At 45.1% G+C, this 25,904-nt stretch overlaps 1 protein-coding gene across 1 annotated transcript in view; it reads right to left on the reverse strand.

Moving 5' to 3' along the window:
* The window catches only part of SNRNP200 (small nuclear ribonucleoprotein U5 subunit 200), a 51,717-nt gene that overhangs the window by 14,501 nt on the left and 11,312 nt on the right, over positions 1-25,904 (reverse strand). The window contains exons 11-32 of the mRNA XM_070765990.1: positions 25,467-25,640; positions 24,415-24,552; positions 23,513-23,668; positions 22,783-22,953; positions 21,693-21,886; positions 21,470-21,593; positions 19,734-19,883; positions 18,512-18,622; positions 17,381-17,512; positions 17,034-17,222; positions 15,860-16,057; positions 14,402-14,554; positions 12,729-12,809; positions 12,421-12,504; positions 11,031-11,137; positions 7,541-7,659; positions 6,725-6,879; positions 6,310-6,499; positions 5,142-5,315; positions 3,236-3,396; positions 2,301-2,525; positions 56-247 (exon numbers count right to left, since the gene is read on the reverse strand). Coding sequence (XP_070622091.1) covers positions 56-247; positions 2,301-2,525; positions 3,236-3,396; positions 5,142-5,315; positions 6,310-6,499; positions 6,725-6,879; positions 7,541-7,659; positions 11,031-11,137; positions 12,421-12,504; positions 12,729-12,809; positions 14,402-14,554; positions 15,860-16,057; positions 17,034-17,222; positions 17,381-17,512; positions 18,512-18,622; positions 19,734-19,883; positions 21,470-21,593; positions 21,693-21,886; positions 22,783-22,953; positions 23,513-23,668; positions 24,415-24,552; positions 25,467-25,640 — 3,378 coding nt within the window. The remainder of the gene's footprint in view (positions 1-55; positions 248-2,300; positions 2,526-3,235; positions 3,397-5,141; positions 5,316-6,309; positions 6,500-6,724; positions 6,880-7,540; positions 7,660-11,030; positions 11,138-12,420; positions 12,505-12,728; positions 12,810-14,401; positions 14,555-15,859; positions 16,058-17,033; positions 17,223-17,380; positions 17,513-18,511; positions 18,623-19,733; positions 19,884-21,469; positions 21,594-21,692; positions 21,887-22,782; positions 22,954-23,512; positions 23,669-24,414; positions 24,553-25,466; positions 25,641-25,904) is intronic.

Genomic DNA, 25,904 nt, shown 5'->3' on the forward strand with positions numbered 1-25,904 from the left:
AATGGATGGATTCAGAGGAAGAGCTCCGCGTGGTTGGAAAGAGGAGGTGGCCTACCTGGATGTGCAGCTCCAGAGGGACCGGGCGCACGTTGGGGTGGAAATTGAAGGTGGCCGTAGCACTGCAACCGAGCCAATGGGCCACATCCTTGGCGTTGGACAAGGACGAGCTGAGGGCCACAATGCGGATGGGCCGCTCGATCTGCGAGGAGATGTAGCGCATTCGGGAACAGATCACCTCCAGGACCGGCTGTGAAAAGAAAGAAGAGAGAGAGAAGGGGAGTCAGGGACGTCCAGTCGCTCTCTAAGAGTTGCTCCTTTTGACTTTTGATTGAGCCAGGCTCTATTTTTCAATACCTCTATGTTTGGGTTTTTCTGAAGGGTAAAACCTGATTTTTCTCATCACTGAATTTCATTTTGCTAAATAGAAACATAGAAATGTAGAAGACTGATGGCAGAAAAAGACCTCCTGGTCCATCTAATTTGCCTTTATACTATTTCCTGTATTTTATCTTACAATGGATATATGTTTATCCCAGGCAGGTTTAAATTCAGTTAGTGTGGATTTACCAACCACGTCTGCTGGAAGTTTGTTCCAAGGATCTACTACCCTTTCAGTGAAATAATATTTCCTCACGTTGCTTCTGATCTTTCCCCCAACTAACTTCAGATTGTGTCCCCTTGTTCTTGTGTTCACTTTCCTATTAAAAACACTTCCCCCCTGAACCTTATTTATCCCTTGAACATACTTAAATGTTTCTATCATGTCCCCCCTTTCCCTTCTGTCCTCCAGACTCTACAGATTGAGTCCGTTAAGTCTTTCCTGATACGTTTGATGCTTAAGACCTTCCACCATTCTTGTAGCCCGTCTTTGGACCCCTTCAATTTTGTCAATATCTTTTTGTAGGTGAGGTCTCCAGAACTGAACACAGTACTCCAAATGTGGTCTCACCAGTGCTCTATATAGTGGGATCACAATCTCCCTCTTCCTGCTTGTTATACCTCTAGCTATGCAGCCAAGCATCCTACTTGCTTTTCCTACCGCCTGACTGCACTGTTCACCCATTTGGAGACTGTCAGAAATCACGACCCCTAAATCCTTCTCTTCTGAAGTTTTTGCTAACACAAATAGGGCCCAGGGTTCTATTCTGTTGAGATCCATCGGGATCTTCAGCCTATCTTCTGAGGTGTTGGCTGTTCCTGCCAGTTTAACGCCATCTGCAAATTTGAGGAGTTCCCCTTCTAGCCCCTCACCTGAATTCTTTATGAAGAGTTCTGGGGGGATCCCACCACTTCCTTCCCTCCGTGTAGATGTACATGCCAGCTACAATGCCGAGTGTGATTTGTGTCAGCCAGTCACAATTCTACAGCTCCTATATATTTTGTAATCCAGACACAACTTGTAAGGAGGCAAAAATTAATTGCTGGGACTAAAATATGTAGGATGCTGGAGCAGAGGCGTATCAGTCTATGGTGGCAAAATGATCTGGAGTTTTGACAGCTCTTTCTTATTGTAAGTGTGTGAGTGAGATGGGTGAGTCCTGGCATCGCAGGCCAGTGTTCTTGCCACCCGAGTCCGAGAGTGAGAGTGAAGGGGAGTTGGAGACTGGGGAACCACTAGAGACTGTAGCACCCCCAGTTATGGGATTGAGTCAGAGGACGATGGGGAATTAGAGGAAGAGGAGGACCCCCTGTTAGATGCAAGAGTCAGGAGAATGTGGTCTAGACATGAATATATGAAAAGAAGGGGTTCTTGGCGTTAATAGATCTGTGGGACACTTGGCCACACCTTGCCAGTGTATAAGGGGCATTTTCAAGGGAAGTGGGCACGGCTAGTTTATCGAGGCTGAAAGACTATTCTGCTTTCGCAGACTTCTTATTCATGCAATTTCCGGGTTTTACAAAGCTTGTAAATTTGATCAAACTGCCAGAATCATTTCAAGGACTGATTAATGACTTTCTGGCTCACAGCTTATCTCCGCTCATTAACCAGAGCATCAAATGCCTTAGAATTAACCAGTTTATTGCTTGGATTTGTTTTACCAATAGAATTTTGCCTAGGATCAAATTTTGGACAGCTCGTGTGGCTCTTTATTTCTGATCGTGACCCGACTGGACAGAACAATGAGTAGATTCAAAATCTAAAGGAATAATCAACGTTCACGAAGGCACCTGATGAACTGAGCTGCAACTCACCCTAGCTGGCTGATATTTAAGTCATTTTCCACTAGCAATGGAGCCAAAGGCGGCTGTGCCAGGCTCGCCCCCTTTCAAAACGAGCGATTTCTCGGCTGGAGACTCACCCCGTTCTCGCCGCCAATGAGGTGGACTTCGTCCACAATGAAGAGGTTGACGTTCTGCACGTTTTTACGCTGCTTCCATCGCCGGGACAGGATGTCCCATTTTTCCGGGGTGCTGATGATGATGTTGCCTTTCCCCAGCAACTTCAGGTCCGTGCTGGTCTCTCCCGTCAGCAAGACGACTTTGAGGAGCCGCTCTTGGAACTTCTCATACCAGTCCAGGAAGATCTGCTCAGAGAAGGAAGAAGAGGAAGAAGATGTGGACATCTTTCAACTAAGCTAAATGTCACCCGCTCCAAACTTGACTGCAAAAAATACGACTTCAGCAACAGAGTCACCAACGCCTGGAATGCACTACCGGACTCTGTGGTTTCTACTCCTAACCCCCAAACCTTTAACCTTAGACTATCTAGAGTTGACCTCTCCACCTTTCTAAGAGGTCTGTAAGGGGCGTGCGTAAGCACACCACTGTGCCTACCATCCCTGTCCTATTCTCTTCTCTATGGCGACCCCGGCCCTCTGGAACCAACTCCCCCCCGGAGATTAGAATTGCCCCCACCCTCCCTGTCTTTCGTAAACTACTCAAGACTCATTTATACCGCCAGGCATGGGGGAGTTGAGATTAGCTCTTCCCCCTAGGCCATTACAAGTTATCCATGGTATGTTTGTGTGTATGTTGGGTTTTATAATAAGGGTTTTTAGTTGTTTTATTAATTGGATTGTTACATGCTGTTTTTATCATGGTTGTTAGCCGCCCCGAGTCTATGGAGAGGGGCGGCATACAAATCCAATAAATAATAATAATAATAATAATAATAATAATAATAATAATAATAATAATTATTATTATTATTATTATTATTATTATTATTATTATTATATTCCCTTCCTTGGGAAGAGCAGAATAAAACCAAAAAAGACGACTCTTATCTCGGCACCTGCTCGGCGAGGGCCTCCATGGGAGTGATGTAGACGCAGCGGCCTTCCACGTTCTGTAGCAGCATCCTCAGGATGGCAAACTCGGCACAAATGGTCTTCCCACTGCCCGTCGGCGCACCCACAAAGACATTCTCATCGCTGTTGTAGACGGTGTTGAATACTAGATGTGTGAAAAAAGAGACAAGCTGATTTTCCAGCAGTCAAATTTGGAGAGGAGGTGGAGTCGGAGGCTACAACCAGGGATTGTTGCACCTCCAGAGGGGTCCATAGGTGACTCAGGAGACAATGAAGAGCCCCTTCTCGATGCAAGAGTGCGCAGGAATATTAGCAGGCAGGGATATTCGAGGAAGAAGAGGCCTCTGTGTGAATAGCTCTATAGAACAATTGGCCAAGCCTTGTGCCTATATAAGGAGGTGTCTCGTGATGAGCTAGCGTAATTGTCAACGTTCGACTAACAATGGCTTAGACTTTGTGATCGAGGACTCTTCATACTAAAATTTGGAAGCTACAATTTGGAAGCTACAATTTGCCTCTCTGTGATTCCTGCCAAAGCACTGTGAGTTTGGTAATGAAAGACTTCATCTAAGACAACATTTTAATGAGCTTTTAGCTTCCAGACTGAGACTTTGATAGCAGGCAGTAATTTGTCATGGACTGCAGCGTTTGCTCTTATCTATTGCTACAGTTAATTATTTCTGCTATTTCTGATTTGTTTTGGAAAATACAGTATATGCTGAAAAATTGGATAATAGGGTTGTGTGTGGACCCAATTCTTGGGGGGGTTCTAGCTTAGACAGAATAAGATACAGTGGTACCTCAAGATACGAACCCCTCGCCTTACGAACAACTCGTGATACGAACCCGGGGTTCAGAAAAATTTTGCCTCTTCTTACGAACTTTTTTCGAGTTACGAACCGGCGTTCGGAGACTGCTGGGAAGCCGCGCGGCTGTTTTAAAAGGTGACAGCCGGGCGGTGGGGCTTCCCAGAAGCCTCCCGAACGCCGGTTCGTAACTCGAACAAAGTTCGTAAGAAGAGGCAAAATTTTGCTGAACCCCGGGTTCGGGGTTCGGGAGGTTGCTGGGAAGCCCCCCAGCCCGGCTGTCACCTTTAAAAACAGCCGCGCGGCTTCCCAGCAGTCGCCAAAAGCCGTTTTTTTGCGGGGGGGTTTTGGTTGCACGGATTAATTGACTTTACATTGTTTCCTATGGGAAACAATGTTTCGTCTTACGAACCTTTCGTCATACGAACCTCCTCCTTGCACCAATTAAGTTCGTATCATGAGGTATTACTGTATGTCCAGAGACAAGAAAATATTGGGAAAAAACAATTGGTTGTGTCAAATAACAAATACAAAAATAGAATATATGCCAGAGGTTTTTTTTACTGGGTATTATGAGAGGTACCTATTCTAAAAATGTAAAATATTTAAGTTTGCATACTACAACAGCTGCAAGGATTGTATTTGCACAGAACTGGAAAAATCCGCAAATACCTGAAGACAATGAGATCATCAAGAAAATATATGACTGTGCAGAGATGGACAGATTGACAATGGAACTTAATAATCGAAAAGAACCGGATTATTATGAAACCTGGACCAAATGGTACCAATGGACAAAAAAAAGAAACTTAAAAGAAGCATTGAAATAAAATATAAATTTAAAAGCAATTAAAAGACAATATTGATGGGAATGTATATATGATGTAGATTCATCTGTAAATATAATCATGTATTTAAAAAAGAATGGAAAAATTTAATAAATATATATATTTAAAAAAAGAAGAAGAACAAGATATCCCTGTGTTGTATTTGCAAAGACGTGCAATGTCCCGGAAGCACTCTGTGCTCAAATAAATATGTTTTTGGGTGGGATGGTCCTCTGCTGACCCTCTGTGATGCCTACCTTGGGTCTGGATTGGATTGAAGAAGGGGAACTTGTCTTGGTAGAGGCCCTCAAAGGCACTGTTCCTCAACGCAGAGACTGGCAGAGGCTGCAGGTCCAGCAGTTCAGTGGGGGGAGGGTACTTCTCCGGCAGGATTAAGTGTCGGAAGGACACAGGCAGTTGAGTCTCGCAGGCTGGAAAGAGCAAGCAGACAAACACATCTGAGGAACAAGCGCAGCTGAAGATGCCTGGTACTGATTTGATTTGATTTAATTTAATTAATTTGACTTCTATGCTGCCCAGGGTCTCAGGGAGGCTTACAACATTAAATAGTAACATACAATAAACAAAGTCAAATATTAGTAATGGCAACAGTAAAACCCATAATAAACCCCAATGAAACTACCCAATCAAACCCACATACATACAGAGCCAGTTACAATTTGGCCGTGATAAGATGTTACATTTATGGCCCCCAGGCCTGCCAGCATATTATTATTATCATTATCATTAATTAGATTTGTATGCCGCCCCTCTCCGCAGACTCGGGGTGGCTCACAACAGTGATAAAAACAGTATACAATGACAAACCTAATATTAAAAGTCTATAATAATAAATCTAACATTAAAAGTCTAAAAAAACCAATTTTTTAAAAATCATACATACAACATACCATACATAAAACTGTATAGGCCCAGGGGAGATGTCTCAGTTCCCCCATGCCTGACGGCAGAGGTGGGTTTTAAGGAGTTTGCGAAAGGCAAGGAGGGTGGGGGCAATTCTAATCTCTGGGGGGAGCTGGTTCCAGAGGGTTGGGGCCGCCACAGAGAAGGCTCTTCCCCTGGGTCCCGCCAGCCAACATTGCTTAGTCGACGGGACCCGGAGAAGGCCAACTCTGTGGGACCTAACCGGCCGCTGGGATTCGTGCGGCAGAAGGCGGTCTCGCCAGTCTTCACGGCCTTTCAGAAGGACAGTAGGCTGGGAGCAAATACAGACACTGAGGGGCAACTAATTCCATAAGGTCGGGGCAGCCATAGAGAAGTCTCTCCCCCACGGGGCCGTCAACCTGCATCGTCTAGTTGACGGGACCTGGAGAAGGTCGACCCTGTGGGACCTGACCGGTCACTGGGACTCATACGGCAGAAGACGGTCCCACAAGTAATCCCACAAAAAAGTAAGGGACTTACAAAGCCAGCGATCGGAGACCACCCGAATGAAGTACTGCGGAGGAAGAGGCTCAAAAACCGGCACGAAGAACGTGATGAGGTGCTCGTCTTGCGCATACTTGGCCTTCAGGAGGAAATACTCGTGGTGGAGGATCACCTCGCTGTCCACGTCTTCCACCAAAATCCAGAAGGCTTCCGACGAAGCATGGACCTGCCCCAAAAGAGGAGAGAGGGATGGGGTCGTAATCGAGGAAACAAGGAGAGTCACCAAACCAAGATTTGTGTTCTGTTCCCAGTTACGAAAGTCTCGCAAACGCACGGTTGTAACTAAGTTATTTTCATTCATGAACTACTGCTAATGACTGGCTTAGCAGTGGGGAAACACACAAATCAAAGAAGAGAGGGTTCCTGCAGATTCCATGATTGCCCCGTTTACCTTTTCATCCCACTGGAAATCGGGAGTAATGGTTAGCTCCACTTTCAGGGTAGACCTGGTGATGGGCTGCAAGTGGACAGACAGCTCCAGCTTGGGGAACAGGTGGACGTACTTGTGGATCGTCTTCCCCATCTTGGGCATCCGAATGAGCTCTCCTGCAGAAGGACAGTACTGGTGAAGGGGAGGACAAATAGACCTTCTCAAGAACATGGGTGTCAGGCCCAAGCTGTTGTTTGTGGGAATTGGACTGCATGATTGTGTATTATATTAGGGGTTTAGTTGTATTTTAAATTATTTTAAATTATTAGATTTGTGTTACATGCTTATGTTTGCATTCATTCATTCATTCATTTATTTATTGGATTTGTATGCCACCCCTCTCCGAAGACTCGGGGCGGCTAACAGCAATCATAAAACAGCGTACAATAATAATCCAATACTAAAAACGATTAAAAACCCATTAATATAAAAAACCAAACATACAGACAGACATACCATGCATAAAATTGTAAAGGCCTAGGGGGAAAGGGTATCTCAGTTCCCCCATGCCTCTTCGGAAAGGGACGGCATACAAATATAATAAATAATAATAAATAATAATAAAAATTGGGGAGGGGCGGATGCATGAGAGGGGAAAGCTACTAGCCACAACACATTCCGTTCAGGATCAAAAAAAGAAGTGTGCTCAACTAGGTTGCGATACGAAACCGAGCAATGCACACGTTGCAAAGAGATACAGCACCTTTGCCGGCCTGCAGAGGGCGCCCTCCCGGATTCACCTTCTCTAAGCGACACCGCAGTCCCCGTATCACTTGCCTATTTCGTTGTGGTTGAGGTCGTAGAGCCGCTCAAATGGGAAGTTTTTCTTCTCTATTTTCTTCACCACCTCTTCGGGCAGTTTCCTGAACTGTCGGAGGGGGCACATGGACTGCCACCTGTAGGGACAAGAAGGCTGCCACTCAGGACCCAGAAACAGTAGTTGATTGCCATCTCTAGAAACAGCACCTAAAACTGGCAACCAGAGCAGGGAAATGGTCTAACGTCAGTATTGCGCCTCTCTAAGAGCCAAGCCCCAATTGTGGCTAGGAAAGGAGAAATACTAGACCAGTGTTTCCCAACCTTGGCCACTTGAAGATATTTGGACTTCATAGTGTTTTTAATAGGAAAGTGAACACAAGAACAAGGGGACACAATCTGAGGTTAGTTGGGGGAAAGATCAAAAGCAACGTGAGAAAATATTATTTTACTGAAAGAGTAGTAGATCCTTGGAACAAACTTCCAGCAGACGTGGTTGGTAAATCCACAGTAACTGAATTTAAACATGCCTGGGATAAACATAGATCCATTGTAAGATAAAATAGTATAAGGGTAGACTAGATGGACCAGGAGGTCTTTTTCTGCCGTCAGTCTTCTATGTTTCTTTGTTTCAACTCCCAGAATTCCCCAGCCAGCATCCGCTGGCTGAGGAATTCTGGGAGTTGAAGTCCAAATATCTTCAAGTTGCCAAGATTGGGAAACACTGTACTAGACGGTTGCACTTTAGTTCCTTTCATCAGAGGAATCATTGAGTCTGTCATCTGCTTCTCTATCACTCTAAAGGCTGCCTATAGGAGGTATAAAGAGTCTGGAAGTATAGCTGATAGGGAGGTATATAAAATGAGACAGAAGGAGGCGAAACAGATAATATATGCTGCTAAAGCCTCAAAAGAGGAAGAAATTGCCAAATCTGTAAAGAAGGGGGATAAAACCTTCTTCAGATATATTAATGATAAGAAGAAGAAAAACTGCGGCATCACGAAGCTTAGTACCGGGAATAATACATGCATTAATGGGAATAAGGAGATCGCTGACCATTTCAATAGCTACTTCTGTTCAGTTTTCTCAAAAGACACCTTACAAAATAATACTATAGAGGGATATAGCATTGCTTCCAGCTGTACGGATTCAGCTCCAGTGATCTTAGAAGCCGATGTCTTAGAAGAACTTGAACGATTAAAGATAAATAAGGCAATGGGTCCAGATGGCATCCACCCCAGAGTTCTTAAAGAACTCAGATCTGTCATTGCTGCCCCCCTGACTGATTTGTTTAACCAATCCTTGTTAACAGGAGAAGTTCCTGAGGATTGGAGAATGGCCAGTGTTGTGCCTATTCACAAGAAGGGCAGTAGAGAAGAAGCTGGTAACTACAGGCCAGTTAGCTTGACATCAGTTGTAGTTAAAATGATGGAGACTCTACTCAAAAAGAGGATAAATCAGCACCTAAAAAACAATAACTTATTAGACCCAAATCAGCATGGCTTTACTGAAGGCAAATCATGTCAGACTAATCTCATTGATTTCTTTGACTATGTCACAAAGGTGTTGGATGAAGGTGGTGCCGTGGATATTGCCTACCTGGACTTCAGCAAAGCCTTTGATACGGTTCCACATAAAGAGCTGATAGATAAATTAGTGAAGATTGGACTTAATCCCTGGATAGTTCAATGGATTTGCAGCTGGCTGAAGCATAGACATCAGAGAGTTATTGTTAATGGCGAGTATTCTGAGCAGAGTCAGGTTACAAGCGGTGTGCCACAAGGATCTGTTCTGGGTCCTATTCTTTTTAATATATTTGTGAGTGACATAGGGGAAGGTTTGGTAGGGAAGGTTTGCCTATTTGCCGATGACTCTAAAGTGTGCAATAGGGTTGATATTCCTGGAGGCGTCTGTAATATGGTAAATGATTTAGCTTTACTAGATAAATGGTCTAAGCAATGGAAACTGCAGTTTAATGTTTCCAAATGTAAAATAATGCACTTGGGGAAAAGGAATCCTCAATCTGAGTATTGTATTGGCAGTTCAGTGTTGGCAAATACTGAAAAAGAAAAGTATTTAGGGGTAGTGATTTCTGACAGTCTCAAAATGGGTGAACAGTGCAGTCAGGCGGTAGGGAAAGCAAGTAGGATGCTTGGCTGCATAGCTAGAGGTATAACAAGCAGGAAGAGGGAGATTATGATCCCACTATATAGAATGCTGGTGAGACCACATTTGGAATACTGTGTTCAGTTCTGGAGACCTCACCTACAAAAAGATATTGACAAAATTGAACGGGTCCAAAGACGGGCTACAAGAATGGTGGAAGGTCTTAAGCATAAAACGTATCAGGAAAGACTTAATGAACTCAATCTGTATAGTCTGGAGGACAGAAGGAAAAGGGGGGACATGATCGAAACATTTAAATATATTAAAGGGTTAAATAAGGTCCAGGAGAGAAGTGTTTTTAATAGGAAAGTGAACACAAGAACAAGGGGACACAATCTGAAGTTAGTTGGGGGAAAGATCAAAAGCAACATGAGAAAATATTATTTTACTGAAAGAGTAGTAGATCCTTGGAACAAACTTCCAGCAGACGTGGTAGATAAATCCACAGTAACTGAATTTAAACATGCCTGGGATAAACATATATCCATCCTAAGATAAAATACAGAAAATAGTATAAGGGCAGACTAGATGGACCATGAGGTCTTTTTCTGCCGTCAGACTTCTATGTTTCTATGTTTCTATCACTGTCTGGTTCGGTTCTGCAACCCAACAAGACCGACACGGACTTCGGAGGAGAATCAGAACTGCAGAAAAAACAATGGCTGCCCACCTGCCTTCCGTTGAGGACCTTAGACTGCACTAGTCAAAAAGAGGGTGGTGAAAATATTTCCTGACCCCTCGCATCCTGGACACAAACTGTTTCAACTCCTACTCTCAAAATGTCGCCGCAGAGCACTGCACACCAAGACAACTAGACAGAAGAACGTTTTTCCCCCGAATGCCGTCCCTCTGCTAAACAAACAATTCCCTTAACATGGCCCTAAGTCTTTGCAGATTCTTTTCATTGATCTATTTGATCAAATGTTTCTTTCCAAGTGCTAATGATGCTCCCAGCTCTTACTAGCTTGCAAGCTCTTTCATGGTTACTCTCTCTGAATAAGTTTTTTTTTTAACCAGGGGATAAAATAATGTGCGGAAACTGACCAGACTAAGGATGCTAGCCAGATGAATGCCCAGTAAGCAGATTCTTTTCCCTGTTTTCCTCCCCAAAAACTAAGGTGCGTCTTATACTCCGAAAAATACAGTATGTTCGATTTTTTGAAGTTTAACATATATCTCACATCTTTAAGCTCCGTTTCAAGCAACCTAATTATAGTAATATTTACATGGAACTAAGCTTATTTCTGGATATACATGCATAGAAATCAAACTGTATGATAGGCAGATGGCTATCGCTGGTTAGTAGAGACAGAAAATGTGAAAAAATTAAGAGAAGCCGACTTACATTCGCTTGTCAATCATCTTGCAAAGGTTGAGGGTCTTGTCGGTGAGCTGTGCCCAACCATGGTTCAGGACAATCTCAAAGATGGCACGCATGAGCCGTCCGGCAGACTGAGAATACAAAACAGGGGGTCAATTTCAACACACACGACTGGTACTTAGAGCAGTGTTTGCCAACCTTGGCCACTTGAAGATATCTGGACTTCAACTCCCAGAATTCCCCAGCCAGCATTTGCTGGCTGGGGAATTCTGGGAGTTGAAGTCCAGATATCTTTAAGTGGCCAAGGTTGGCAAACACTGACCTAGAGAAAGAATCAACTCCTGATTATGACCTATAAAGCCCTTCATGGCACCGGACCAGACTATCTCAGGGACCGCCTTCTGCTGCACGAATCCCAGCAACCAGTTAGGTCCCACAGAGTGGGCCTTCTCCGGGTCCCGTCAACTAAACAATGTTGCCTGGCGGGACCCAGGGTAAGAGCCTTCTCTGTGGCGGCCCCGGCCCTCTGGAACCAACTCCCCCCAGAGATTAGAATTGCCCCCACCCTCCTTGCCTTTCGTAAGCTTCTTAAAACCCACCTCTGCCGTCAGACATGGGGGAATTGAGATACTCTTTCCCCCTAGGCCTTTACAATTTTATGCATGGTATGTTTGTATGTATGTTTGGTTTTTACTTTAATGGGTTTTTAATTGTTTTTACTATTAGATTATTGTGTATACTGTTCTATTATTGTTGTTAGCCGCCCCAAGTCTCCGGAGAGGGGCGGCATACAAATCCAATAAATCAAATCAAATCCTATCCGAGAGCTTTTAATTTCTTGACAATCCAGAGAACCATCACTCTCTAAATCCTAAACTGTCGGGATTTGAAGCTCCCATTCCATCCTATAGATCAGAGGCCTTCAAACGTGGCACCTTTAAGACTTGTGGACTTCAACTCCCAGAATTCCCCAGCCACCTATGCTACAGATGGGATCAGACATCGCTGGTATTGCTCTTCCTGTCAGGCCGAAGCCAGAATGCTTGGGAGTTTTTGGCCTCCCACAATATGCGATGTTCTTTTGGAATGTTTCTTGCTTGGGAGAGGAGTGGCATACAAATCTAATAAATATTTAAAAATATTTAATTTTTAATATTTAAAAATCAATCAATCAATCAAATAAACAAACAAACAAATAAACTAACCAACCAACCAACTTTGGACACTCAAGAGATGAATCAGACAAGCTGGACTCTATTAAAATGGTTTTTAATAGAGTCCAACTTTATGGTTTTTAATATTTAATGATAATGAAATAGAAAATAATGGGATTTAATAATGAAATAGGGAAAAACAACAACAACAACAAATCTTCAGGTTCCACAAGGCTCCGATAAGCCCGGGATGGTCTCACCTGAGTGACGTAGACCATGTCCGCCATGAGGGCAAAGCCTTCTAGTTTCAGCTGAGAGATGAAAGCTTGGAGGAGCACGTTGATCTAGGAGAGAAAGGCCACTTAGCACCCTCCAAAGAACACATCCTTCTGCCCAGCATTGGATTCCTACTGGGACAGGCCATGGGCTGTCACTCCAGTAGGGAAAACGGAGCTGCGCGTGAGCACCCAAAAGAGATTTTGCTTCATGCACAGGAAGGAAAATCTCATGAAGAAACACATGTGCAAGTGAGATTTCGGTGATTTGTTTTTTGCTTCTGCGCATTTACCTTGGCGCTTGGCTCCTCAATGCTCTCTTTCACTGGAATCGGGACCCTCTCGAGCAGCTTCTGAAGTTCCAGCTTCTCTTCCTGCAAAGATCAGGAGAGAAAAGATTGAAAAGGGAATCCCCTCCGCAGTGCTAGAGTGAACAAGCAAAAAGCCTTCTCTGTGGGGGCCCCGGCCCTCTGGAATCAGCTCCTTCCAGAGATTCACACTGCCCCCCACCCTCTTCACCTTCCATAACAGTCTTAAGACTCATCTATGTCGCCAGGCTTGGGGCAATTAGACCTCAGGCCCCCTGGCCGATGAATGTTATGTATGGCCGAGGTCTGAAAGTGTACGATTGATTTTTCAAAATATTAGGGATTTTACCTTATTTACCTAGTTAATAAATTGGATTTGCCATTGTATTTTATTGTTTTTTTATTATATGTTGTAAGCTGCCCCAAGTCTTCGGAGAGGGGTGGGATAGAAATCAATCAATCAATTAATCTAATTAATCTAATTAATCTAATTAATTAATTAATCTACCCATATTAAGTCAATCAATCCCCAAAGTTTAAAAGGCAGCAACAGACAGCTACATTTGAAAGCAAGAATTGTGGCTAGATTCTAAAAAAAATAAAAATGAAAGGGGACTGTGAGGTTCTGAGAAAAGAGGGGGCACAGCTAGAACGCCAGATATTTAGAAATCAGAACATTTAGTTTTACGAATTTAAGCTAAGCAACAATAGCGTTGCCTCTAGTGTTGCCTCCAGCGACCAGTTAGGTCCCACAGAGTGGGTCTTCTCCGGGTCCCGTCAACTAAGCAATGTCGCCTGGCGGGACCCAGGGGAAGAGCCTTCTCTGTGGCGGCCCCAGCCCTCTGGAACCAACTCCCCCCAGAGATTAGAACTGCCCCCACCCTCCTTGCCTTTTGTAAACAACTTAAAACCCACCTCTGCCGCCAGGCATGGGGGAACTGAGATACTCTTTCCCCCTAGGCCTTTACAATTCTATGCATGGTATGTATGTATGTATGTTTGGTTTTTATATTAATGGGTTTTTAATCATTTCTAATACCAAATTACTATTGTACACTGTTTTATTGTTGCTGTTAGCCACCCCGAGTCTCCGGAGAGGGGCGGCATACAAATCCAATAAATAAATAAATAAAATTTAAAACCCCCATGATTTTAATCCCTGAAAGATTAAAAAAAAAAACAAGTGGAGAAACTAAGAGACTAGTATTAATAATAATAATAATATTTTATTAGATTTGTATGCCGCCCCTCTCCGAAGACTCGGGGCGGCTCACAACAATAATAAAAAAATATATATATATTATAGCGAAACAAATCTAATATTAAAAAAAAAACCTAAAAACCCTATCATATTTAAAAACCAAACAACACATACCAAACATAAAATATAATAAGCCTGGGGGAAAGGTGTCTCAACTCCCCCATGCCTGGTGGTATAGGTGGGTCTTGAGTAGTTTACGAAAGACAAGGAGGGTGGGGGCAGTTCTAATCTCTGGGGGGTGGGAGTTGATCCCCTGATAAAAGGCAAGGATTTGGGGAAAGCTTTGGAGCGATGCAAAAAACACTGCAGGAGTTGTAAATGTTGAGTGTCCCGGCGTTAGCCAAATGATGGAAGACACCCGATGGGCCAGAAGGAATGCCCTCTGCGACTTCCCTACCTCTCTGACGGTGATGTTCTTGAACTCGGAGGACAACGAGAAGACACGGAAGAGCTCAATCTCACTCAAGGTGGGCTTGAGCAGCTGGTTGTAGGTTTGGATGGTCTCGTTGGTGATGTAATAGTGGCTGGCGATGCGGCCCAGCTCAGTCACCTGCGGAGGGAGAAGAATGATTGGCGAAAGGTAATGGGCAGAAGGAAGAATCAATCGTAGGTAGAGCTACTATGTGTTGCACTGTGGTTGTTCTAAAGCCACTGGAGATAGTGGTCATCAAAGAGGGTTATGGCTCTGCAACCCAACAGGACCGACACAGACTTCAGAGGAGAATCAGAACTGCAGAAAAAACAGTGGCTGCCAACCTGCCTTCCATTGAGGACTGGTAGACTGCACGAGTCAAAAAGAGGGCGGTGAAAATATTGACTGACCCCTCGCATCCTGGACATAAACTGTTTCAACTCCTACCCTCAAAACGTCGCTACAGAGCACTGCATACACAAGAACAGTTTATTCCCAAATGCCATCACTCTGCTAAACAAATAATTCACTCACCTCTGTCAAACTATATAGTAAGACTCTATTAATATTATTCTTCTCATCTTTGCTATTGCCTATTACCTTTTCTACTGATGACTATAACATTGTTGCTTGGATCTTTACAATTTATATTGTTTATATAGTTTTAGTTTCCTAACATGATTCATGTTGATTTATGTTGTAATACAGTGGTACCTCTACCTAAGAATGTCTCTACTTAAGAACTTTTCTAGATAAGAACCGGGTGTTCAAGATTTTTTTGCCTCTTCTCAAGAACCATTTTCCACTTACAAACCCCAGCCTCAGAAACTGTAACCGGAAAAGGCAGGGAGAAGCCTCCATGGGGCCTCTCTAGGAATCTCCTGGGAGGAAACAGGGCCAGAAAAGGTATTGAGAAGCCTCCGTGGGGCCTCTCTAGGAATCTCCTGGGAGGAAACAGGGCCTCCACCCTCCCTGTGGTTTCCCCACTCGCACACATTATTTGCTTTTACATTGATTCCTATGGGAAAAATTGCTTCTTCTTACAAACTTTTCTACTTAAGAACCTGGTCACGGAACGAATTAAGTTCATAAGTAGAGGGACCACTGTACTGCTTTCTAACCACTATGCCACCATGACTCTACAGCCTTCTAGTGCTTCACAACATTCTCTGGATGATTTACAACATCAGCCTCTTGTCCCCAACAATCTGGGTCCTCATATTACTGACCTCGGAAGGCTGGAAGGCTGAGTCAACCTCGAGACAGTCAGGATCGAACTCCTGGCAGCGGACAGAGTTCGCCTGCAATACTGCATTCTAACCACTGCGCCACCACAGCTCTTCACCAGTCGCCAACGCAAGTGATTATTTATGGCCAGGCCATTAAGAGATGCCAAAGGAATTTGCTTTGGCAAAGTAACCGGAATACCTCTGTACCACTCACCTGGAAATTCCCCGTCTTCTTATCGTATTTGACCAAGTTGTTTTTGTCCAGCATCAGGGCTGCGGTGTGCACCAGGTCCAGCCGGCGGTGGTCCAGCAGTGGGTCTCCTTTCATGTCGTCGTGGGAGATGCCGTAGAGATTTGGAGACCTCAGCATCCGGATGTAGAGGTAAGTGTAGCCAAGCCAGTTCACGGCATCCTGCAACAGCCCAAAGATGAAGGACAGGCACTGTTAGCCTCTGAAATGCTACGAGGTCAAGGGAAGGGCGGCTGGTGGCCGGGAACATCACGTCCATGCCCAGGCCCCCAGGTCCCCACCGCTGCCCCCGAAAAGAAGCCGCTGCCGCCGCCGCCAGTGTCCTCAAAGAGAAGCCGCCACTGGGACCAGCAAACTCAGTGCCTGCCTCATCATAGCCGAAGCGATGCTTTGCTGCTCCCCTGGCGAGGGGATGAAGGCAGAGAGGCAAGAGGTAATTATTATTATTATTATTATTATTATTATTATTATTATTATTATTATTTAGATTTGTATGCCGCCCCTCTCCGAAGACTCGGGCCGGCTCACTACAATAATAAAAACAATTATAATGAGAGGAGGGGGGAGTGAGGGGCAATGGGTGGGGGGCAGAAAAAAAATCCTCAATTTTCAATCTTCCCCGTAAGAAATAAAGGCTGGGAACCAATTAAATCCATTCCCATTATTTCCTATGGGGAAAATTGTTTTGGATAATGGCCATTTCGGTTAACAACCAACCTTCCGGAATGGATTGTGGTTGTTAACTGAGGTACCACTGTATTCTCATTGTTCTGTGCAAAGTTGAATGTGCACCACAGCAGGCGAAATTGATGGTCAATCAGTGTTGCTTCCTAAGTGGACAGTTTGATTCCACAGAAGTTTGATTGACTTGGAGTTATATTGTGTTTTTTTTAAGTGTTCCCTTTATTTTTTTTTGAGCAGTGTATATTAAAACCATAGCTTGCAGTTTGTCCCATACACACGAGTGCACGATCTCGTTTTCTTGACCTCGTGTCTATAATGTGTGAAGGCATGAACCGGATAGGAGAGTCTACGGAAAGGGGCGGCATACAGATCTAAATAATAATAATAATAATAATAATAATAATAATAATAATAATAATAATAATAATAATAATAGGGGCACCCGGTCACTCACCTTTGCATTCTGGACATTGCCCAGCACGATCTCTGCATTGAGCATGTCCGGCAGCCTGGCCACCATCTGGCTCTCGATGGGCAGCTGCTGGTTGAGAAGGGAGAGGTAGTACTGCAGCTCCCCGTGGGACGTGATCAGGATCCCCTCGCCCTTCGTGTCGTACTGAGGTCTCCCAGCACGGCCCAACATCTAAACGGAAACACACCACAGGTCTTCAGATACAAGCACAGGACCCGGCACAGGGCTTCAAGCAAGCGGGACAAATTTCTTGTGATGAGAAAGAATGACGGTTTGAATAATTTAAAGGCACTGCATTGTGGAGCTCCCAAGGGGGGAGCAGGACTGACCTGCAAGATGTCCAGGGCACCCAGCTCAGTCCAGCGTCCTTTCTCGGGGCTGTAAATCTGTGTCCCTTTAATGATGACCGTGTGAGCAGGGAGGTTAACACCCCAAGCCAAAGTCGCAGTGGACACCAGGACCTGTAAAGAGAAAAGGGGTGAAAAAGATGAGCTCTAAGACCACAATTGTCACTTCTACAAACTACAAAGGCTACTTCTGCAAACGGCAGCAGCTCCATCCAAGCCGCCAGGCTTGGGACTCTTAGATCTTCCCCCTGATCAATGAATGTTTGTTTCTTTGTTTCTTTGTTCGTTCCTTCGTTCCTTTCTTCCGTCCCTCCCTCCATTCATTCATTTATTCATTCATTCATTTATTTGGTTTGTATGCCGCCCCTCTCCGTAGACTCGGGGCAGCTAACAATGATAAAAACAACATGTAACAATCCAATACTAACACAACTAAAAATCCCTTATTATAAAACCAAACATACACGCAAACATACCATGCATAAATTGTAAGGCCTAGGGGGAAGGGAATATCTCCCATGCCTGGCGGCAGAGGTGGGTTTTAAGGAGCTTACGAAAGGCGAGGAGGGTGGGGGGCAATTCTAATCTCTGGGGGGTATGAGTGTTGAATGATTGGTTTGATAGGGTTTTTTTTACCTTCTTTTAATAGAACTCAATGGTTGTTTTTAATGTAGTGTTCATTGGATTTATATTATTGTTCTGTTTTTTGTATATGCTGTGAGCCGCCCCGAGTCTTTGGAGAGGGGTGGCATACAAATACAATTAAATAAAAATAAATAAATAAATAAAACCCTGCTGGTAGTCTACATAACAATGGTCGTATTGTTCCACCATTGCGTCCATACGTTCTACTGTGCCATTGGTACTCGGATGAAAATCCGAGCTGAGTCCCTGTGTGGATCCAACGGCACGTAGGAATTCTCTCCAGAACTTGGCGGTGAATTGCACCCCTCAATCAAAAATGATCCTTTTTGGGACTCTGTGTAAGCTGTAAATGTGGTTGAGGAACAAATAATCACCAAAAACCCAATTATACAATATGTAGGTATATATAAGTATTTTAGAAGATGCAACAACAGGGAATTGGCTACTCCAGGAAGAGGAATGCCATACCTGAATGTGTTTATCTGCAAACAAATCTTCCACCAATGTTCGATCCACTCTGGTCATGCCGGCGTGGTGAATGGCAAATCCATAGGGCAGCAAGTCTTTAAGTTCCAAATTCTGTATATGGGGAGAAAACAGCCATCTTTGTTAGAAGACGAAGGAGAAAATTCTTCCCCTTCACTGCCAATGGTAGCAACGTTTGGAAAAAGCCAAAAAAAATTGGCTTTTTCAGAGTGGCTGTAATTTTGAAGGGGGGGGGGGGCAGAGAGGCAAAGTGACAGAAACAAAGACAAAGAGAGACACAGAGACAGACAGACAGACAGAAAGACACAGAGAGAGAGACAAAGAGAGAAACACAGAGAGAGACAGAGACCCAGAGAGAAAGAGAGAGAGAGAGACAGAAAGAGAGAGAGACAGAAACAAAGACAAAGAGAAACACAGAGAGAGAGACACAGAGAGAGAAAGAGAGAGAGAGAGAAACACAGAGAGAGAGAGACAAAGAGAGAAAGAGAGAGAGAGAAAAGGACAGATACAGAAACAAAGATAAAGAGAAACACAGAGAGAGAGAGACAGAGACAAACAAACATAGACACAGAGATAAAGTGAGACAGACAGACAGACAGAGAGGCAGGCAGAGATGTTCCTTGAGGATGGGCTCCAACACAAGTCTGAAAGCTTGGAGGAATAAACCTCTGCATCATGTTGACTGACTGAGATCGGATCCTACACATTATTGTCCAGACTGCCATCCTACTACGCAATGCACTGCCTGCTGCCTGCCTGTCATGCTTGAAAGGAAGGGAGAGTTGTGGGGTGGGATAAAGGTGTGTGTGTGTAGAATGAGAGGTATCATTCCAAAGTCACACTGGAATGCAGACCCAACCAACCACTCATGGAGGCAGGGACAACCGGACACTCACAGATAACCTGGAGGACGGAGGGAGGGAGGGAGGGAGGGAGGGACAAAGGAAAACTGGACCATATGTTTTGGGTGCGAAAACCTCCCATCCAGCTTTGCTTCCACTGCAACCACTTTAGTCAAATGTGCCTTTGGCAAACCTATGTCCTCAAAAGTTCTTCCTTTCTAACTGACCAAGCTGGGAGGGCTGACATTTATCCCGGGAGACACCTGAGATTTGCCTTCACTCGGATTTATTCTTTTACTCGGGTGCTTCGTCCAAAGCCTCATTTTTGAAAATCGGCATGAGAAGATTTGGAAAACACGCACCTTGCACTGCTCGGCCTCGGTCCTCAGGACCTCCGTGGAAGCAGAGCCCTCTCGCAGGAAGAGGCCCAGCGTGTCCTTCTCCAAGCACATATCTCGGATGGCTCGCGCCGTCTTCCCCGTCTCCTTTCGGGAGTGGACGAACACAAGCACCTGGTTTCAAAACATCAGGAAACAAAACTGTTAAATCGGAGTCATCTGCAGTGGTGCTGAGTTTCCGGGGAGAGAGAGAGAGACAGAGAGAGAGAGGGAGGGAGGGAGGGAGAGAGAGAGGGAGGGAGGGAGAGAGAGAGAGGGAGAGAGAGAGACAGAGAGGGAGGGAGAGAGGGGGAGGGAGGGAGGGAGAGAGGGGGAGGGAGGGAGGGAGAGAGGGGGAGGGAGGGAGGGATGGGGAAAGAGAGAGAGAGACAGCGAGAGGGAGGGAGGGAGGGGGGGGGAGAGAGAGATGAAGACGAACGAGGCACCAAGAATGGCGGCCGAATAAGGGAAGAAACCTGCAGCAAAGAACCAGGGGTGTTTCTCACAACGAATCTCTCGAGTTTTTCAATCCCTTTGTCATCCTTTTAACCTTTTATTACATTGCAGAATAAAATACAAAAAATATGAAAACAAATAATAGGACATTAATAGGAGAAGGGGAAAGAAAAGCAAGGAGGAGAGAGAGAAGGAATAAAACTTCTGGCTCTTCCTGTTGCAGTAGAATAAAGCATTAACATGGAACCAGAATTGGGTTGCTAGCTGGTATGGGCCACACTGCCTACCGGTAGTGAAAATGGAGCTGTGCGCGTACCTCTGTGTTTTTTGGCGTGCACGCGCAACCCAGCGATATTTTGCTTCTGCGCATGCGCAGGAAGCAAAGTCGTGCAAGGGGACACAGGAGAGAGATTTCGGAAATTCTGTGCATGCATGGAAGCAAAAAAAAAATTTGCCAAAATCTCACGTCCGCACACAACATCTCGCGAGATTTCGCTTCCTGCGCATGCACAGAAGCAAAATCTTGTTGGGGTGCGTGCGCAAACTGCCCGCGCATTGTTCCGGTAGCCGTGGCAAGTAGGAACCCCTGCTTGCATGGAGGCACAACTTTTTACTTTTCTAAAACAGAGCCCTAAACATGCCCCCAAACGTTGTAATGAAAAGGAAGAAGGTCGTTGTATCAATGGAGTGGAAGGTTTGCAATTCATCGTGATTTCAAGGCTTTTCTTAGACCCTCTGGATTATCCGACCTTTTCGGCTGTCCAACTATCAGCCTGGCCCGTTTCTGTCGGATAATCGAGACTCTACTGTACACCAGCCATTTTTATACCAACAAATTGATCTGACCATTAAAACCCCAGGCCAAAGTTTCATTTCCCCCCAGCTCGAGCACAAAGTCCAGAAGCGGTTTCCAAGGCAGCCACAAAAGTACTTCTACTCTTTTTATAGTTGGGGGAAAGATCAAAAGCAACGTGAGAAAATATTATTTGACTGAAAGAGTAGTAGATCCTTGGAACAAACTTCCAGCAGACGTGGTTGGTAAAGCCACAGTAACTGAATTTAAAGATGCCTGGGATAAACATATATCCATCGTAAGATAAAATACAGGAAATAGTATAAAGGCAGACTAGGTGGGTCAGGAGGTCTTTTTCTGCCATCAGACTTCTATATTTCTATGTTTTCTTTGATCAAAATGGCCAATTTGCCGTTTGTGATCAGCGAGATTAAATCTCTGGGGAAATGAAAGGCAGCCCGACCCATCGTACCTGGTTCTTCCCCGCATGCTCCATGATCTTCTCATACACGATTTCATTCATGATCTGAAAGCGCTTGATGGCCTTCTTCTCTGTAATTCCCACGTAGGTCTGCTCCAGAGGAACCGGGCGAAAGCTACGAGGAGGAGGAGGAGGAGACAGGCAGGATTGAGACCGTGCGTGACACGCGCTCCTCAGGAACCGTTCGGCACAAGTGCCACCTCCCATCAAATACCTGTTGTCAAAGTAGAACAGCCCTTTGGTGGGCTCCACCCTCAGGAAGGTGGCCACGTCCTCGTAGTTCGGAAGGGTGGCGCTCAGCCCGACCAGCCGTACGTCCTCCTGGGTCATCTCGATGTTGCGGATGGTTCTGGCCACCAAGGCTTCCAGAACTGGGCCCCGGTCGTCGTGGAGGAGGTGAATCTCATCCTAGCAATAGGGAGAAAGGGTGACGTCCATACATAGCAGACCAAGGCCAATGGCCAAGAACCATAGCGATGGTACCCTGGATAGAAGGCGGTATTGAAGGCTAACTCTGCCCACAGCCGGGAGCTTGACCCTGACTGGCTTGAGGTTGACTCAGCTTTCCATCCTTCTGAGTAAAACGAGGACGCAGGTTGTTGGGGACAAGCAGTTATATAAGTGCTTTTTCTATCTTCCTTCATTCCATCCTCCCACCCTCTCAGTGGTTAAAATGCAGAATTGCAGGCAAACTCTGCCCATAGGCAGGAGTTCGATCCTCCTTCCAAGGTTGGTCAAAGGAGCATCCAGATTGCTGGTGCTAATATGCTGACCCTGTAAACTGCTTAGAGAGGGCTGTAAAGCTCTATGAAGCAGTATAAAAGTCTAAGTGCTATTGCCTCCTTCCTTCCTTCCTTCCATTCCTGTAGTTAAGAATGCAGTAATTCAGGCTACTCTGAATTGTTGGGGCAATGGCTGATCCTGTAAATTGCTTAGAGGGCTGTGAAGCACTGTGAAGTGGTATATAAATCTAAGTGCTATTGCTATTTTTCCTTCTTCCCTCCCTGCCCCTTTCCTGCTTCCTCCCACCCTCCCTTCCTTTCCTCCTTCTCTCCCAGTGGTTAAAATTTAGTATTACAGGCTAACTCTGCCTATAGCCATAAGTTCTATTCTTCCATCTTTCCGAGGTGGGTGAAATGAGCACTCAGATTATTCGGGGCAATAAGCTGACTCTGTAAACCGCTTAGAGAGGGCTGGAAAGCACTGTGAAGCAGTATATGACTCTAATGCTGTTCCAATGGGCCACACCGCCACAGGTGAAATCCTGTCTGGTCCCCACAAGAAGCCCGAGAGGGTCAACTCACCAAGATAATGAGTCGCACCAGCTGGGTGTAGGTGCGCTCCCCTCCTTTGCGAGTGATGATGTCCCATTTCTCTGGGGTGCAGACGATGATCTGAGTGGCGTTGATTTCCTCTTTGCACAGCTGGTGGTCGCCCGTCAGCTCCGCCACAGTGATGCCGTAAGTGGCCAAGCGCTACAAGGAGGGAAGGGACAGGCACTGAATAACAAACGACCTGCAATTTAAATCAGGGTGTCCAGGGGGAAAGAATTCTGAAATTCCCTGATATTTCCCTGTAAGTGGCGATCTAGTTAAGGCATCGTCGTAGGTGACGTCATACCAAATGGTTGAGCCATGGAGAAATCTCCGTAGCTGAGGAAGCAAGTTGTTGCCAGAGTTATGCTCATTTTTACTTGACTCTGACAGGCAGTGAGATCCGGGTTTTTTAACATGATCTTTCCCTGACTTTTAAACATTATAATACAGTTTGTTGCCCCCCCCCCCATTTATTCCATTTTTTTCACCAATTCCCTGATAATTCCGATATTTTCCAAACCGCTAATTTCCCTGTTAATTCCCTGATTTCCTTGTTTCCCAGGTTTGCTGGACAGCCTGTTGTGCAGATGTTGTGCAAGGGCCAGTGAGGGCGAAAAGGGCATTGGGTAGCTGCAAAGACTTAGCACACAACTGGTTGGCCCAGCTGTGCTCCAGTTGTGCTCGCTCGTGTGCGTGCCTCCTACGAACTCGGTCTCACCTTTCCAAAGCTGCCCACCATCTCCTGCACGAGGGACCTCATGGGGGCCACGTAGATAATCTTGAAGTCATCGATGTTGATGGTCCCGTCAAGGTTGATGTGCTTTCCGATCTCGCGCAACATGCACATCAAAGCCACGTTGGTCTTCCCGGCACCCTGGATTACAAGAGAGGGTCAGAGAGCAGCAAGTCCTCATCCCTGCTGTGACCACCCCCCCAACCCCTGCCCCATAGAGCTCTCAGTCAGCCTTCCAAGACAAGAGACTCAGGATTCTTTATTGATTGATTGATTGGCCTTTGGGCCATATCAAAGGGCAACGTTTCAGAAGCAAATTATTACTAAAATTTCATGAAAGCAATTTAAAGTGGGATTGGATAAAATACGGTTTAAAATGAAATTAGGATATACTGCTCAAAAAAATAAAGGGAACACTCTAATAACACATCCTAGATCTGAAGGAATGAAATATTCTCATTGGATACTTTTGTCCTGTACAAAGTTGAATGTGCACAACAGCCTGTGAAGTTGACTGTCAATCAGTGTTGCTTCCTAAGTGGACAGTTTGATTTCACAGAAGTTTGATTGACTTGGAGTTATATTGTGTGGTTCAAGGGTTCCCTTTATTTTTTTTGAGCAGTGTATAATTTAAAACAAAATTGGAATAAAATACGGTCTGAAATGAAATCGGAATAGAATACAATAATTTAAGATCTAGATAAAATATGATGAAATTATATTTTGGTGTCACGAGAAGGCCTTTGCCTTCCTGAGGTGTCCTGGGCTACAACTCTCACCAGAACGACTCTGGGGAGAGAGGGAGGGAGGGAGGGGGGCGTGCTTTTAACCCAATGCATCAGAGAGTGGGGGAAACTCCGAGAGGAGACTAGAGAGAGGACACTTGCCGTGGGTGCACACAGGAGCAGATTCATGTCCGTCTCGAGCGCTGCACGGTAGAGTTTGCTCTGAATCCTGTTCAGGGTTTTGAACCCTTCGAATCCAGCCTGGGCATATTTGGGCAGCTTCTCCACAGGAACCAGTTGCTGAGGAAGAGGATGAAAGAAGAAGAGACGTGACCAAGTTCACAGCACAGATGTTATCGTTCCGAGCAAGGGCGCCCAAGCACAACTCCGAGGCAGGTAGAATTCTTCAAAGAAAATATTGACTGACCCCTCGCATCCTGGACACAAACTGTTTCAACTCCAACCCTCAAAACGTCGCCACAGAGCACTGCACACCAAGACAACTAGACACAAGAACAGTTTTTTCCCGAACGCCATCACTCTACTAAACAAATAATTCCCTCAACACTGTCAGGCTTTTTACTAAATCTGCACTTCTATTCTACTAGTTTTTCTCATCATTCCTTTCACCCATTTTCTCCCATGTTGACTGTATGACTGTAACTTGTTGCTTATATCCTAAGATTTTTATTAATATTGCTTCTCCATTGCTTATTTGACCCCTATGACAATCATTAAGTGTCGTACCACATGATTCTTGACAAATGTGTATTTTATTTTATGTACGCTGAGAGCATATGCACCAAGACAAATTCCTTGTGTGTCTAATCACACTTGGCCAATAAAAATTCTATTCTATTCTATTCTAAGAACAGGTTTATTGGATACCTACAAGGTCCCTTCCAACTCTGTCAACTACGAGGCACCAAAAGATGGACCTGTTGTGGCCGATCCATGTCACAACAGTCGGATTCTGTTTTGGGATTCTAATTAACAGCTGGCACCAAACAAGACTTTGTTGCTGCATTTTAATATCCAAACCTCCCTGCTCCTAAAATATTAAAAATACATGCTTAAATCCTGTAAAATCCTCGTATGTGTGGGGAGGGGGCTCTTTTTTGGGGAGCTCTTCGCTGGGACAGAAGAGGGTCCAGCCAGGTTCGCTTCAGAGTTGACAACCGAGGCCCCAGCAGGGAAAGGAGAAGGCGGCTCACCTCTTCCGACCCGAAGGGCTTGGGCTTCAGGGCAGGGACGTGGACTTCCTCGTAGCCTTTGCGCTGTTTGCGGAACGAACCATCGGGCAGCTGGCATCGCTTGTTGGCCATGAAGTGGCTTCCTTGGGCAAACACCAGGTCTTCCAGGTCCAAGACTTGCCGAGGGGCCAGGGCCTGGGATTAAAGAAGACCACCGAGGCAAAATGTCACCGGGAGAGAGAAACATAGAAGATTGACGGCAGAAAAAAGACCTCCTGGTCCATCTAGTCTGCCCTTATTCTATTTCCTGTATTTTATCTTAGGGTGGATCTATGTTTATACCAGGCACGTTTCAATTCAGTTAACTGTGGATTTACCAACCACGTCTGCTGGAAGTTTGTTCCAAGCATCTACTACTTTCAGTCAAATAATATTTTCTCATGTTGCTTCTGATCTTTC

The sequence above is a fragment of the Erythrolamprus reginae genome, chromosome 12, assembly GCF_031021105.1.
Source record: "Erythrolamprus reginae isolate rEryReg1 chromosome 12, rEryReg1.hap1, whole genome shotgun sequence".
In the NCBI taxonomy this organism is placed as follows: domain Eukaryota; kingdom Metazoa; phylum Chordata; class Lepidosauria; order Squamata; family Dipsadidae; genus Erythrolamprus; species Erythrolamprus reginae.